General features: G+C 37.5%; 1 protein-coding gene across 3 annotated transcripts in view; it reads left to right on the forward strand.

Annotated features, from left to right (window-relative positions):
- GABRG2 (gamma-aminobutyric acid type A receptor subunit gamma2) overlaps positions 1 to 9322 on the forward strand; it is a 119291-nt gene extending 109969 nt beyond the window's left edge. For 2 of the 3 annotated variants that reach the window (XM_070465739.1, XM_020901371.2), the window contains exons 8-10: positions 3218 to 3423; positions 5470 to 5493; positions 6896 to 9322. In XM_070465739.1, the coding sequence (XP_070321840.1) occupies positions 3218 to 3423; positions 5470 to 5493; positions 6896 to 7171 (506 nt within the window). In that variant the 3' untranslated portion in view covers positions 7172 to 9322. The remainder of the gene's footprint in view (positions 1 to 3217; positions 3424 to 5469; positions 5494 to 6895) is intronic. The other variant, XM_020901380.2, reaches the window with a different exon arrangement.
- The last annotated feature ends 8016 nt before the right edge of the window (positions 9323 to 17338 follow it).

Raw genomic sequence — 17338 nt, forward strand, 5'->3', positions numbered from 1 at the left:
GACCTGGAAATATCTTGAAGGAACTTTTCAAGATTCTTCTCTTACATGCCTGTGATGAACTTCCATGTAGCCTAATATTAGACATGCCAAATTTTCTTAAGTGAACTTATCCATGATATCTGCAATGAATACTGACATTTTCACTTCTCATAGGTCATTTGTGGTTTGAGGCCTGAGTGAAGTGAAGACCAAAAGTGCCAATTAATTTTTGAAATTATCCCACAAAAATATCAGCTATGATTAGATATAATCAAGAACTTCTATGTGAATTAATACATAGACAACCTAAGTGAAGCTTTTTTACTTTGAGAAGCAGATCTTTCTTCTCTAAAGTAAATGATAACAACACCTTATATTTATTGAGACTTTACTAGGAATTGTCACTCTATGTTCATGATTTAATTTAATCTTCATGAACACCTTATGCAGTCACTACCATCCCCAGTTTGTACTTGAGAAGCTAGACCACTCTTATGTTTCCATCATGACAACATGTAAGATTCACAGATCCACATCATATCCCAAATTAGGGATTTGGGATAGCTAAATCCCTAATAGCTCCTAAGAATGTGGTACTTCATCCTGCACATTATGGACCTATTTGTAGAGAGGAAATACAACAATATGGTTTAGAGCATTGCATTTAAAGTCAGACTTGCTGGGCTTGTAGGTTCTCTCTATCTCTTAACTGGTTTACTCTTTATGTGCTCAGTTTTGTTTTTGTTTTTCACTTGCAAAAAGAAGGATAACAGTGCTTATTACCTGTTTTTGTGGGTTTTCTGGGATTATTATATATATGCTTGACATAGTACCTGGTCAAACGAAGAGATTCTTAAATGTTAGCTACTGTTATGTACAACTAAAATGATCCTCCCAAATCATCAATATGGATTCCTATTTTCATATGTAGGTTGAGTCTCTTTGATCTTTCATGTATTTCACTATTCTTCAATTGTTTTATTTATTCAACAGATATTAAGTCCTAGCTCTATATTCACTATGGGGTTACAATGGACATCAAGATCCATGTTTTGTCTGTTGTCACAAAGTATGTAGACTAGACAGAGAGATGCATTACTCCATAATCGCTAATGATGGAACACGAGAGAGGCCTCAGTCTTTATGACTACAGTTTCCTTGTGGAGGGCCTCTATTAAGGCTACTTCTTTCTGTGAAGTTCTTTTAACCAACAATGACCCTTCCCTTCTCTAGAATTTCATGAAAGAAAGTGAAAGTGAAGTTGCTCAGTCGGGTCCGACTCTTTGCTACCCCATGAAATGTAGCCTACCAGGCTTCTCCGTATATGGGATTTTCCAAGCAAGAATACTGGAATGGGTTGCCATTTCCTTCTCCAGGAGATCTTCCCAACCCAGGGATTGAACCCGGGTCCTCCCGCATTGCAGGCAGACGCTTTGCCGTCTGAGCCACCAGGGACGCACAGTGTATCAGAGAAACCTGATACTAAGCTAAGTGTCTGCAGAACATACCTAAACTCTTCAAAATGGCTCTGAAGAAAACCTGAGCAATTAGGAAGAGAAAAGTCAATGTCCTTCTTTGCTTAACCTTTCTTCAAGAGTGGCTGGCTCCCCTTAACCATCTTTGGAGCATTCTGTACCCATGTTGTAAAGAGAGAAGAAAATCCTATTTCTCTTTTCCTGTATGGTGATACTGTTCTTAATCTCTGTAGCTTCCTTCCCCTGCTCCTCAAATTTCTTGTGTCTGATTCCTCCTGAGTTTCCCAGCACTGCTGTTTTGAGGCAGAGACATTGACTGTCTCCTAGAAGTATCTTGGTCCAAGTAATAGAATTAACACACAGTATTAGATATCAGAAACTTCCCCTCTCCCCTGCCTCCAACAAAAATGTTAAGTCACAAGGCTATAGAGGGTAAAGGCTTGGGAAGACCATTTTTGGAGTACAGAAAAGTTGCATCCAGTCATGATAAAAAATGTTGAATTAAAATCATAGCATGATAAGAAATGGATGGGTCTTCAAAAAGATAGTCAAACAGATGCAGAAACTGAAACCTAGAATACTGAAGTGAATTGAGTTACTATAACTGGAGCTAGAACCTATTCAGATACTGAATCCATGTTGCCTTTGTTATAAATAACACACCTGTGAATACATATAGGTTGTCTTAACTTTGTTGTTAAATAATTATTGGGGAAAACTATTTTTCTTGGGCACTGTTCTACAGTGGGAAAAAGGAGTGTTTTGAAATCGGACATTTAACTTCTGTGCTCACATCTTTCTGCTACTTTACTGTCTGACACAGAGCTTGTCTTTTGGCTTCCTTTTCCTCAACTATAAAATCAAAATGAAAATATCTGCTGTAAAGATTCAAAGAGAGAATGCACATAAAATACTTATCATAGTGCCTGGCACAAGGATATTTTCAGTAAATATTAGTTATATCACTTCTGAAATGCCTATTTTCATCATATAATAGTCTCTAAAGAATTTATACATCAAAACATGTCAGTCACACATGAAGTACCTCCTCTATTTAATACCTTTAGAGGGCTTCTCCTTACACTTTGAATAGAATGCAAACTCCAGGGCAGGCTCTGCATAACTTAACTAGATAAGTTCTATTTACCTAGCATCACTGTGACTTGGCCACCCATCCCAGGTATTCTAAAAATTCAAAAGCAGATCAGGTTTCACTTCCTCAGAACCTCTCTTTAATTAATTCAGTCAGTTCAGCCCAGTCGCTCAGTTGTGTCCAGCTCTTTGCTACTTTAGTGTTAATAGCCAGAAGGTTGGTTTCTTCTAATTTTCTAAGCTTCACCTTAAATATCACCTCCTCCAACAGGCCTTCCACCCAGGCTGTCACTGCTCCTGTCCTTGTGTGCGGTGCACACCATAATCTGTCACTGTACGTCTCTCTGTTTCCTTGATTCATGGTGGGGTGTCTCTCACTGAAATACATATGGGCATACATAAGGGGACATAGGGGCAGAGGCCTTGTCTATTTTATTTCTCAGCACAAAGTCAGCACATTCGTAGCACATTTCTCAGCACATACGGTAGATGACACATGGTAGGCAGGAGGTACATGTCTGTGAACAGTGGGAGTGAATTCCAGTCAAGTCTCCCTTCCCAGAACTGAGGCCACTCCTCAGCAGCCACAAAACACGTTTAGTCTCACCAGTGAGACAGTGATCCAGTGTGCCGACGTGCTCACGGGGTCTGTTTCACCCTGCCTCCCCCAGGAATCACCACCGTCCTCACAATGACTACCCTCAGCACCATTGCCCGCAAGTCTCTTCCCAAGGTCTCCTACGTCACAGCGATGGACCTCTTCGTATCTGTCTGCTTCATCTTTGTCTTCTCTGCTTTGGTGGAGTATGGCACTCTGCATTATTTCGTCAGCAACCGGAAACCAAGCAAGGACAAAGACAAAAAGAAGAAAAACCCTGTATGTATCATTTCTCATTGGGCCTCTTGACATTTTTATGCAGAAAGATCATCTGGTTTTGTTTTGGTTTGGCCTTGCTCGGTCTATCTGTGGGTTATCCACACTCTGGGCCCCAAGGTGAAGATGGCATCTGTGAGTTTGGCCAGGCTACCAGGATTCATTAGTAACTCAGGAGAGACCTGATTCACTGAGGCAGACTGTAGCTCTCTTCATTTCACTGGGAGAATAACCATGACAGGAAACTGCATTCATCTTTTAGTAGCTGTTGTTTTAGGTTTCACTGACTTTCAGCTGTCTGAATCTTAACTATAATATTTTAAAATTACTGATGTTTTAAGTCCTTCATCCAGTGCTTTCCAACAGGAAGCCATAGGTTCTTAAAGTTTTAGGGATCACCATACTTTTGCAAATCATTTAGAGTGTGTGTGTGTGTGTGTGTGTGTGTGTGTGTGTGCATTGCCAGAGGACTTCTGTTGGTTTTATACTCAAAATATATATATTTAGCCTTCCTGTGTTATCATGTTCTCATATATAAATGAGTATTATTTTATATATATCTTATGAAGCTGCTGTGAGAAATAAATGTGGTAATGGATGTAAAAGACATTAAATAGTACCTGGCATTTATAATTGATGATGATGGCTGATGTTGATGATTTATATAGTTACCAAACTGGATTGAGTTCAGTGATTTGGAAACAGGTAAGATGATTTCACCTTGCCACCAAACTTTAAACAGAGTTGAAGAAGCACATTTATAAAAGCCTAAAGTAACTGTTTTCTATTATGGATGCTGAAAAGAGCATGTAGCTACCCATTTGACCACTTAAATCCAGTGTTTGGTTCACAGGAGGCCTGATGAAAGTTAAGGTCCATTTCTTTCCAAAAATGGGGCAAAGGAACTCACCCACCCTCCTGTATTTACAGCCTTTCCTGGTCTTCTGCTCTAAGGGCTGAGGGCCATGCCAGTGGCTAGCTTTCTGACCCATGGGCTTTGGGGAGCTGAATTATAACCACTGATTCTAGCCTGAATCCTGATGCATCTTCAGAAAGCCAGGTGAAATTTGACAAATGGCACATGTTATTTGACTGTAAAACAGTATAACAGGTAAAGAAAGATGCATCATTATTCTCAATGATTATGCAAAATAAATGCTTATCTTCAATTTCCCAAACAGTCACTACACTTTATGCAGCCCCTTCTTTTTCTGTATGGCCTCTCTTTCCCTTTGCATCTTTTCTATCCTTAGTTTATTTTCCTTGTTGTGTTGTTTTTTGTTCCCTCCCCTTTCTTCACTTGCCATTTCATTTTCCCCCCAAAAGATGATTCTGTCGCCATGCAGCATTATTACCTGCCAGTAGTAACAAGGGAGTGAGGACTGACAGTGGACAAAAGCCCTTTGGCCCTTTCTACTGCAGAGTGGATTTTGTTGCAGAGATAGAAACACTTGGATTCCTTAGACCAAGGTCCTGGTCCTGAGGATGGCAGAAAGAGAAAACGTGACAGAGGAGAAAGGGAATTGGAAGAAACTACAAAGATGAAATTACCCAAGAACTCTATGCATATTTCCCTTTTAAGCCAATTAGATGATTTATCAGAACTAGCTAGAGTCTAAGTTGTGACTGAGAAGCTAAAATTTCACTTTTCCATTTAATATGTTCTTGGGCTCATTATGTCAAGACTCTCCTAGTTAAGGCCTCCTTAATGGTAATCAGAAAATAAAACCAGCAGTCCTATACAGGGGAAATAGGCAGCAAAGCTTCCTTACAAGTGGGCAGGACTGAGTTTTGCAGTTAGATCATTGTAGATTAATTTATCAAAGATTTCACTAGGAATCTCCAAAATTTCATTTTCCAGCTTTAGGCATATACTTTATCCCAAGCTCAAAACTGTCCTTCTGTGTTTATAATTTCAGTTCATTTCACTTGCTATGTTTTCAAAATGTATTTTTAATTTATCTTATTTTGTCTCTTTTTTTTTTCCCCTTTTTTCCTTCTTTTAATTAAAAAAAAATGCGATTCTCTTTTCTGTCTACAAACCCAAAGCTTCTTCGGATGTTTTCCTTCAAGGTATAATGTTTATGGAATGGAAATTCACTGCATGCAACTGCTGGATTTAACTATTAATGCTTACATGGTGTTTTATTTATTTTTTATGAATAGACATTTAAGCATTCTACTAGAGATAACACATTTAAGATGGAGAAAGTTCTTTAGAATTTTAGAGTTCATTCAGAAACCCTACATTAATTCAGAGGTTTTGACCTAATATGAGATTAAAAATCTCTAAGCTCTATGAGCTGTCATTACTGAAATGGGCCTCATTAAATATCAAAGCCAAGACTTACCCTCCTTTGCAGATAAAAATGGAATCCAGTTTCACTGGTTGTACCTACCAAGTTCCATTTATTTCCTAAAATTTAATTCTGTAAGTCCTAATTCAAAAAAGGATTGTTTTTCAATAACTACATATAATAATTTCCATTGGCCTGAACTCTACCTGTTGGTTCTATAAAAATGATGCTGTCTTTGAAATGTTTTAAATTAAAACACCCATCCCTTCCTTCCAGGGTTATTCAGGGGCCTTTTGGCACTATCATACAATATTCAATGAGATTTCTATTCTCAGCTGAACTTTCTGATAGCTGATTCAAAGACAATAGGGTTTGTATTTATATCATTCCTAAAACTAACTTACCAAATTAACATTAAATAAATTGAGTTTTCTAGCAATTTTTTAATTGGTGCAGTAGCAAAGATTATCATTTAATTAATTGGTACTAATTTCTTCTCAAATCTTTAAGAGAGTTTGACAGCTGGTAACATTTAAAAAATTTCACTCACATGTAGTTTAATATTGCTGACATTCTGAAGCTTCTAAAGGGTGATGTTTGGCAAAGTACTATATTACTTTAAAGTGTAAGCCATACCATTGTGATATAAACTCAGGAAGCTTCTGTATTTATATATAGCTTAACATTTTCTGTTAAAAGCATTTAACACATTTGCTCAGTGTAATGGGGTTTACTATTTGCCTATATAGATAAGCATGTACACAAAATTTGATTTCACAGTTGACTCATTTTTATTTCTCTGTCCTACTCACACACAACACCATTAAATGCCTTCATGTAACCAACCTCACATCTAATATTTACTAGAATAAGATTCCATGTAGTTGTTTGATTTAAATCTTCAAACTTTGAGTTCTTTTGGTGTTCAATCTTCTTGCTATAGCTTATTAGCTTGGTGGTATTATTTTCAGCTGCACTGCTTAAGCTCAAAATTTGAAATCTGCAACTGCTATCCTTCTAAGTTCAATTTCACCATTGTAGATCATGATGTCATAGCAATTCCCTGAGTACTCATTTTCAGATTCATCATTCGCACACTGGGGACATTGTGGAGACACGGTCTGGGATTTATCAGGTAAAACTAACTCTGATCCCTCTCCTTCCCTACTCCATCTTAGGCCCCTACCATTGACATCCGCCCACGGTCAGCAACCATTCAAATGAACAATGCCACACACCTTCAAGAGAGAGACGAAGAATACGGGTATGAGTGTCTGGATGGCAAGGACTGTGCCAGTTTTTTCTGCTGTTTTGAAGATTGCCGAACAGGAGCTTGGAGACACGGGAGGATACATATCCGTATTGCCAAGATGGACTCCTATGCGCGGATCTTCTTCCCCACTGCCTTCTGCTTGTTCAATCTGGTTTATTGGGTCTCCTACCTTTACCTGTGAAGAGGTATGGGTGTTACTGATGTGGGTCTTACTCACTAAATCTCACGAAGAGAAGATGTCCTTTCTGAGTCTACTTACATGATCCCCTGTGTAGTTTACCATGCTGTGACTTTGTTTCTGTGTCCCACCTGGTAAACTGTATTCATGTCATATTGTTTGCACCCAGCTCTCCTATGGTAAGTGTAATTTGAAGTGTAATGCTTGCCATGTCTCAAAACCTGCAAGGCAAAGTGAAATTAGAGCAAGAAAATTGAAACAAACAAGTTTTTCTTTCAGCTACAACAATTGCAATCATGAAAGCCATTATTATTTACAATGGTGGTATCCTTCCTGAATTCAAAATACAACTAGATGCAAAAGACCCAAAAGTGTACCCTCTGTTCTGGGATCAAGTTGTGGTAAATTTGATCCCTAAAAGATATCTCCCTAATTTGAGAAAAATCACAACCTGCTTTAAATATAGGAACCTAGACTAGAAATCTATTATATCTCCATTCCAAGATATGAAGGAAATTTCCTCCACATCACATGTACAATGATGTAAATATTTCAGTAACATAGAATGCTTCAAGTTTAATGCATGCATCTCTCTAGAGCTGAAACAAGTGGACTGAAGTTAACATCATATTGTTTTTTATTCTGTGTCTTTGGGCTCTAAATGATTCATGAATGTAATTATATGGGTTTGGATTTGGAACAGGAGAGAGGAATCTTCTCCCTCGCATGAAGATTCAAACATCTTGTTTTTTGTGTTTTTTTCTTTCCTTGTAAGACGTATTACAACACTAAGTAAAATACAGAATGGATAATTGACATTTGCCACCTTGAAATATGCCCAATTTCATAGAGTATAAAGTAAATAAATGTACGTGCTTGCTACTTTTTCTTCTTTTTAGGGTAATAGGTCATCACAGAACTTACGCTCAAGATCTGCTTCTAGTGACTGTGAGTGCCTTGTGGGCAGAATCCTTGTAATTTCTTCTTTGGGTTCTTAGCACCGTGTGGAGTGCTTGGCACACAGCTGGTGCCAGTGAGTGTGGTTTGAAGTGAACTGGCTTTAGATGCCTCTGGTAAAGCTTTCTGAACTGGTCTGGAACCAGTGATTCATCTTTTCATACAGGCATTATTACCCAGTGCTATTTGATCTTGTAGAAGTAAACAGAAGGATCCAAAGAACTTTGACTATTTTTGTTCATTATTACACATTTTCTGTAGGCAAAGACCATATTCCTTTTAGAACAATATTTACATCCTATGTTTCTGTACAGAAATGAGTCTACTAGGGCATAATTAGAATCTGTGTAGTATGGTTCCAGGTCTGGGGGTGAGTCAGTCCTGACCCATCCACTTTTTCACCGAGGACATAAGACAGGCACAGCAGGAGTCATACCTGACTGGTGTTCAAATGTAGTATTCCTTGCTCTGTGGAAAGCAACATGTACTGAAGTTTACATTTACAAAATTAAAGAAACCTGAAAGACTTACAAGGAAGTCAAGCCTATGACTGTGTCCTCATGTGACCATCCTGCACTCACATGAAGTGGCTATCCCAGGCTTCACACTTGATGAGGTGAGCTCCATTTTCATGTATCCATCCTGAATTCCTATTTTTCTAAAATAGCATCCTTCATTAGTTCTGCCTTTTGGCAATCATTTCTTTAAGTCAGAATTCAATCATAGCTACAGATAATCTACAAAGAGTAGAAAAGAAGAGAAAGTATTATTGTTAATAGAAAACCATGTAAAGTCATCAGGTCATCTGGATGAATCTTGAAATACATATAGCTGCCAAATTTACAAACCTTTACTGTATCAGTGCTGTAGTATATAACCTCAAACAGGTGTAAATAGAATTATTTTCTTGTTTTGAATTGTTAACATATTAAATGTTGACTCTGGGAGAGTTGTTGGCAAATTTTCGATGACAAGAAACATGTTATTATTGTCAACTTGAAATGTATTCCATTAACAGGGACATTCAAGAAAAAAAGCTAGCTTTCCAATGTGTGCATAGTATTGGCAACATAAATATATATTATATATAATCTAATTCTTAATTATCAGCTGCTCCCAGTCTATGTATATGAAAACCTTTTCACAAAGGGAACTGCCTAATATGTGGACTTTTACAATAAAAATGCTGCATTCTAAGCCATGGCATCAGGTCAGTGGTTGGTTGGACTTGTTTTGTCTTAAAAGAGACAAACTTCACTTTCTGTTTGTCTCTTCTCTGATCCCTCTTCTCTGTCTCACTCCCCAACAATGCCTTCCCTTTATGTAAATTTTAGTTGTGAGCAGTGTGATCATGTTTTGCATGATACTCACTTCAAAGAAATTAAGAGATGGTTTTTGGAGTGTGGAGTAGAGACATTAAGAAATGGCATGTGGTACATGTACACCATGGAATATTACTCAGCCATTAAAAAGAATTCATTTGAATTAGTTCTAATGAGATGGATGAAACTGGAGCCCATTATACAGAGTGAAGTAAGCCAGAAAGATAAAGACCAATACAGTATACTAACACATATATATGGAATTTAGAAAGATGGTAATGATAACCCTATATGCAAAACAGAAAAAGAGACAGATGTACAGAACAGACTTTTGGACTCTGTGGGAGAAGGCGAGGGTGGGATGTTTAGAGAGAACAGCATCGAAACATGTATATTATCTAGGGTGAAACAGATCACCAGACCAGGTTGGATGCATGAGACAAGTGCTTGGGCCTGGTGCACTGGGAAGACCCAGAGGGATCGGGTGGAGAGGGAGGTGGGAGGGGGGACCGGGATGGGGAATACATGTAAATCCATGGCTGATTCATGTCAATGTATGACAAAAACCACTACAATATTGTAAAGTAATTAGCCTCCAACTAACAAAAATAAATGGAAAAAAAAAAAAAAGAAATGGCATAAAGGAGTAGCTCAAGACTTCTGTGCCTAAAACTTTGGTGAGGCTAACAATATGGACATTCGTGTCAGCCATCACTGGGCTCCCAACTCTACCAGAGACAAGCTGTTTCACAATTGTCAGGTCAGCCTTTATAAGCCTCCATTTTACCAGCTATGAATTAGGTGTAATAAGGCCACCCCATGTGGTGACACCAATGCTCTGCTGCTGGGCTGCTCTCACTCCCATCAAATCAGCTAACAGCATCTGGCACTATTCAAATATGTCTTAATCAAGGCCCTGTAGCATGATGTTTCATTTTGAAAGAGTAACTGAACTGCAAACCTTTCTTTATACTACAGGCTGACAATCCAAGTCTTTATTGAAAAATCTCACAGATTATTTTCAAGGCCAAAGAGCCCATCTCTGTAACCACCCCCTCAAATGAAAAATATAGGAAGCCATGCTCCAAAGACGGTATCGGTATCATATTTTTGTTTTAAGTCCTCTGAATTCCTCAGAACACTTAGCAAAATCCTTTACAAACCCAGCTACCCTAACCTTCCTCTTGCTATCGTTCTCTTGTCCCCTCATGTCTTCCTGCATCCAATTTAAACATCTATTTCTCACCTTCCAGACACGTAAAAAAAATTAGTTTTCACTTTAGTCTTGTTTCCCGTCTAACTCAATGCCTTTATTTTTAGCTTCCATCCCCTTTTAAAGTCTCAGTATTATTCTAACTAGTAGCAATGCCTTTTGTATCTAACGAAGGTCAAATTACATTTAGCCAAATGATGTGGTCACTGGGGATTATGTCAAAAATTGCTATCTCTATGCCTTGTCACTATGGATTTTTGTTTAACATGTAGAAGAGAGAATGACCTACACCGATAGCTCTGCTATATAATTTTAATGCTCACTGAGTTGCCAAAGGTCACACAGCCAGTTAATGGCAAACGTGGGACAGCCACCCAAGCATTCCTTTCTACTGACCCTCAGTATTTTAGGATTGGAAGTCAAATCTGGAACACATTATCTTCCTCTTCATGCTTTAAGATCTGCCGAATTTGAAGATGCCTTCTTTCTTTGATCTTGACTTCATTTTAATTGCAATGAGACAAATTTCAAAATATGTAGCAACGGAGTTAAGTTGATGGATTTTACATTTATTTTCTTCTATTCCTAGTCACTTTCCAGTGTTAGTCACTGCTTTCAGAACCCTGCTTGAAAGAAGGGATCTCCAAGAATCTGAAAAGTTCTAGACCCAGACAGAGTTGCCTTTTTTTCCTCTGGGCATGGAAGAATAGAAAACCAGAGTTTCTTATATCTTGTCTCTACCGGCCCATTCTTTCCACTGTATCAGAAAAGTGGTAGGAGTACTCTCTTACTGTTTGGTCTGAGGTTAGATACCAATTACAAAATCCTGTTGTGATTTTATTTTTCTCTATTTGGGATTTTGTTTTTAAGTTTTCCCTTATTATTGTTTTTGAAACAAGTTGGAAAAGCAGACACTCTTACTCCAGATTACACAGGTTCAAATCCTGGGCCTGTCAAGACTTAATATTCAACAATTTCTCTACAAGGAGTGACTGAAGTAATACTGAGGAGTTATTGGATTGTTAGTAATTTTCTTTAGCACAGATATGCAATGTCAGAAAACAAACAGCATGAGGCTCATAGTCTACCTGGCTTAAGAATAATGCTTGTCATTTATGAAGTTAATTACTACATTGTTCTACTTTGTGGGAATGTGGTATTATCATCCCATATTTGGGAAATTCACATACATAAAGAAAATTATAGAGCTAAGTGTTAACAGAGGACTACTCTCAAGTGGAACAGTATATTATTTAAATCACTATATGTGATATGTATGAAGATACAAACATTGATACCTTTTGAAAATTAAACATGATTTCCCTTAAAATATTTAAATCCCTAATAAGATTGTTAAATAAACATGTGAAACATAAATAAATATGTAGTTCTATCTTAATATAGTATTTTTGCAATATAACTCAAATACATTGTTTTGCAGCTGTTTCAAAAACCCTTAGTGAAATGAACATAAGGACTCATTAATCACTACTGAGGGCTCTGCCCATAAAAAAAAGAAAAAAATGTCACTGGACCAAGAATAGAGACTTTAAGTCACATCTGAAGATCTTCCAATTTTAGTTCCTTCTCTTGACATGTCTTAATTCTATCACTCCTCTGCTGTTTATTATGGTATGATATTATTGATTACAATCTACCATTTAGACGCTCCTAAACTCTGCCATATCTCCATATAGATATCTTGACACATCTGTCCTATTTCCTCTTTGAGTAGTCTCTAAATAGTGCCATATTCCTCGAATGCCTTTTTCAGCTCAACATACTGAAGAGTCACTAATTTAAGATTCTACCTGGTCCAAGAAGTCTTTCCAGTCTGACTAAAGTATAATAAGCTATTTTTTTTTCATCCCTTCCAGTATTTCATGAGATTTTTGAATAGTCTAATCCTAATATTTATCTCAGCTAAGCACTTAAATTCATCTAATCCTCTTAGTAAACACATTTTAAATGAACAATTCTGTGACAAGGATATGATATAAATAATTCACTATCCACTTGCATCTTAAATCAGGTTATTTATCTTCCATCTATCTCCCTGCTATGCAAATTTGCCTCATAGGTTTTTTTTTTTCTGTTACTTGTAATTTTTATGGGTCTGAAAATAAGTGCCCCATCAAAGAAGTTTTAATTAAGCATCTATTGCAATTCAATATAAAGCTTTCAATAAATGTGTATTGCAAGCCTCACACAGGTCACTGTGAGTGTAGGACAAGATACATTTCAGGACATGGTCTGCTTCAAAATGTCCCTAATATGATACAGGAGTCAGATAAGAATACAAGTAAATATAATGAAGCTGTGCAAAATAGTTGTAGATAGAAGGAACTGTTCTAATTGAGGGTGAAATCAGAAATTTCCTCTGTAATACAAAGCATTCCACCATGTGTGAGAAGGACCCATTACTGCTTTAAAGCTTTCTTTCTGGCTACTAAGGAAAGCCTTGTAGAAAATTTGAAAAATATGAAAATGCACAAAGAAAAAAATGTTATCCTTTATCCACTAGCAAGAGTTACCCTCTAAAAGCATCATTTGTCTTTTTCTCCTTTTTCAGTTTTCTTTATGTATTTAAACAGATAGATAAGTGATAGATAGATAAATACAATAGGTACATAGAAGCATAGGTAAAAATACACAATAGATATGTTTTGTAGCCTGATTTTTCATACAATTAGGCATGAATTAACAAACATTTTCTGGCATTCTGTTATTATGTCATACATCTATATTATAATTTATTTAGCCAGTCCCTATTCTGTTTGTTTTTGTTTTTATAAATAATTCTACAATCAATATCTACATATATCTCAGGTATATCTACATATTTCCCAGAATTTTCATAGAAAAAATACCAACAGTTGGCTTTGCTGAACATAAAGACATAAGCATTCAACAGAGTCCTAGCAGAAACCAGAAGGTATACTCAGATAAGTGAAGAAAAATGAATGGAGGGGTTATTTGCAAGGTTATGAGCAAGGTTAAGATCCACCAGTAAAAGGATGCGGTGGTACCATGGGTCTAACAGGAATGGAAAGTCATTCAGTTCTGTTCAGTCACTCAGTCATGTCCGACTCTGTGACCCCACGGATTGCAGCACTCCAGGCTTCCCTGTCCATCATCAACTCCTGGAGCTTGCTCAAACTCATGTCCATCATTACCATCTGAATTACTGTCCTACTGCTATTGTATCAAATAACCACAAACTTAGGGACTCAATGACAGCACAAACGCATCATCACCTCTGAATGGTGGAAGTCTCACCGGCTACAACAGAAGTATCTTCTCAGTTTTTGCTCGATACTCTTAAGGGAGAATATGCTCTTTGCTTTTCAAATTTCTAGAGGCTTCCTGCACTTATTGGCTAGTGGCCCTCTTCCATCTTCAAATAGCAATCACATCAGTACAACCTGTTTCCTTCCTCACATGTCCTGTTCTAGCTCTGAACTCTGACTTGCAAGAACCGCTGAGATAACTTGGTCACTCAGTTGGTGTTAGTGGCTCAGTCATGTCTGACTCTTCGTGACCCCACAGACTGTATCCCACCAGGCTCCTCTGTCCGTGGAATTATCCAGACAAGAATACTGGAATGGACTACCATTTCCTTCTCCAGGGGATCTTCCCCACCCAGGGATTGAACCCAGGTCTCCCTCATTGCAGGCAGATGCTTTCCTGCTTGAGCCACCAGGGGAGCCCAAATACCAGCACCCAATAATCCTGAACAATTTAAATCTGTTCATCTCCAAACCCTACACACCGATTTGCCCCCCTTTTTTAACCAAATAAGGTACATTCATTCACAGATTCCGAGGATTAGAACATGAGCATCTTTGGGGGACAATCATTCTGCCTATCATACCTCACTAGTCCTAAAGAGAGCAAGAGGAAGGAGCAGTAATGAGACCAAGAACATGCTGCAGAGCAAGCCGCCAGGAGCCGTGCCCTTGGACAAATGATCCAGCCGGTGCCAACAGTGGTCAGGCAGAGAGAGGTGAGGGTAATCACCCAGAGTTCTCCTCCTTCATAAAGCAGCCCATTATTTGATCAGTTGGTCAAACCAAATAGAAGACAAGGAAATCCACCCAGGTCGTGCGGGCAACAGAGGTTAGCCTCACTGGGGTATACTGCATAGTGAGAAGGGTAGAAAGTCAGTCTGGAGGAATGGATAGAAATCATCCAGAAAATCGCTCCCCAAATTAGCACATATAGCACAGTCTCTTTGTTTTGTATACTAGTTATCATAAGTCTCTGATGATAAAGGTGATATTTATGTCATTTCAATGGTTTCTATTGCATGAAAAAAGTAATTGTTAAAAGGAATCACAGTGGAATTCTAGAGACCCATATATTTTATACCATGTATTCTATTCAGCACAAATAACTTTCCAACTGACTTTACAACCATCAAGCAAATGCCTTCAGAAAACTGCTTTCTGGGAGTTAATGTGGGTTAATAGACATGGCCCTCTGGTGAGCCCCATGGCAAGGATGCCAAGTCAAGCAGTGATTTGCAGTCCAAAGCAGCCTGGAGATGTTTTACAGAGAGTGGACCTTCTGATCCAGTATTTCTCATTTGCTATTGCTCAGTTTTAAAATAGCAAGGCTTCTGAGTCAGTGTGAACCCAAGGATACAATTCTGAATTCAAGGCTAAAAATAGCAAAACCAGAGTCTTATTTATATAAACAAAATGACTAAATTAAACAATTAAAATGGCAATTAAAACTTAATTGACATAACTTAAAGTGATTACAGTTGAACCATTTGGAGACCTGATAAATTCACAGGCTCTTTGAGCCTAGTGTCCAGCCACATACAAGACTATGGCTGCCTCACTGAGCAGAGTCCTCACTCTTCTGAAAGTCATGAGAGGAAGTAAGTCCTCATTAGGACCAGATTTTAACCCTCCTGAACAGAAGATTGGGCAAGTCTACATTGTACTTCAATTTAGTTCCTTTCCTCTTCTAAACATCTACTGACTCTGTCTTCCCTTTTACTCTTTGATTTTTTTTCCCCCCCAAAAGACTTGATCCCTTTGGAAAGTAATGAAGATGTGATTCAATTCAGTAAATACATTGAGCACCCATCGTATGCCAAACATTGAACTATGCTTTGGAGCTATCATGGCATAGGCCTTGTCTGTATAAAGTTTACAGTATCATGCCAAAAAGTATTAAATTTGAAATTCAGTAGGTGGTAAGAGTTATTAATGCATAAATCAGAATCATTTTCTGATTACAAAATTCTTACCCCTTCTCAGATCCAATATATGAGAAGTTTCCATGGGGCACAATATAAAGGATCTTGATAGAAAATGAAATCAATTTTATTCCATCTCTGTTTTTTACAAGTAAATAAGCATTGTAACCTTAGGGGGTGGAAAATAGGCTCAAACTTTTCTAATGAGAGATATGGACCACATGGAATTCCCAAGTTTACCTTTTATATCACATATAAACTATGCATGAAATTTCACAAAAACATCACAAGTACTGGTACTTCCTTTGAAAAAGAATGAAAAGGATGGATATAGTTCATTATCAGCAGACCTGTTATTATGTTTATTTATATTTATACTAGTTAACTTTACAAAATGCAGTTCTTGTACTGGTCACAAGTTTTACTATACAATTCCATGTAGAACAAAATTAAAATAATATTTTAGCAGTTGGAAAATATTCTACAAAGATGTATGAACAGAATAATAAAATTGTGAAAATATATGCATATCCATATCCATTCTTCATTTCTTAGCTTGAGATTATGAACTTTGACCAGATGAGGAACCCATTAATGCTATTTACCCTGATCCGAGCTATATTCATCTGCTAACCAGATTTAGGCCCATAAAAATTGTCTTTTTCTCACGTGACCCGAAATATCAGTTTTCTCCATTCACAGCCATAAAACCTTTTAAAAGCCTTATGGCCCTTGACTAGAGTCACATGACCCTTGAGCTGCACCAAGATCTTAGTCACTTTGAAGGTCAGCTTTCAGAGAGAGCTTTCCAAGGAAAATCAAGACTTCTGCTACCCATCCCAAAATGAACTGTGAAAGTCACGCATGTTCAAAGCAAATCAGGATCTGCAGCTTTTCTGGGATCCTAACACTGAGTACTTTAAAGTTCTGAGTAGACCACCTGGTGTATTTTAAATCAGAACTTCCAAGTTTGTTAGTTAGCTAGACAGATAGACTGATATAAACAACAGACAAGTTATAAGAAAAAATGCTAAAAATATTTATGATGTTTAGAGCATTGGAGATTATTGCTTTTTCAAAAAAATCCTCACCTGAGTTTTCTAAATTCCTCAGTTATTCACACGAATTAATCTTATAATCAGAAAAGGGATGTTTTTAAATTTTAAAACTGCTGTGATAAAATCTAGATTTTAAAAATACATTTTATGTAGTCAGCTTAGAAAAGAACTTTCTTAGAGAACAAGACACTCTTCTGGTAAAGCAGACTGCAGTGGTACATACATATTCATACACACAAAACCACACACAAGAGAAAGAGTTTCTTTAAATGTTCAATGTTCTGAAAACCAGAAATAGAGCACATTCACTTTCTGCTATAGCTCACACACATTCCCTTTGTCCTCTTCTCCAGGCCCTTCCTGTGTCAGATGGCATTTCAAGAAGCTATTTGAAGACAGCCCTTCCTA

Source organism: Odocoileus virginianus, chromosome 3 (assembly GCF_023699985.2).
Source record: "Odocoileus virginianus isolate 20LAN1187 ecotype Illinois chromosome 3, Ovbor_1.2, whole genome shotgun sequence".
NCBI classification, from domain to species: domain Eukaryota; kingdom Metazoa; phylum Chordata; class Mammalia; order Artiodactyla; family Cervidae; genus Odocoileus; species Odocoileus virginianus.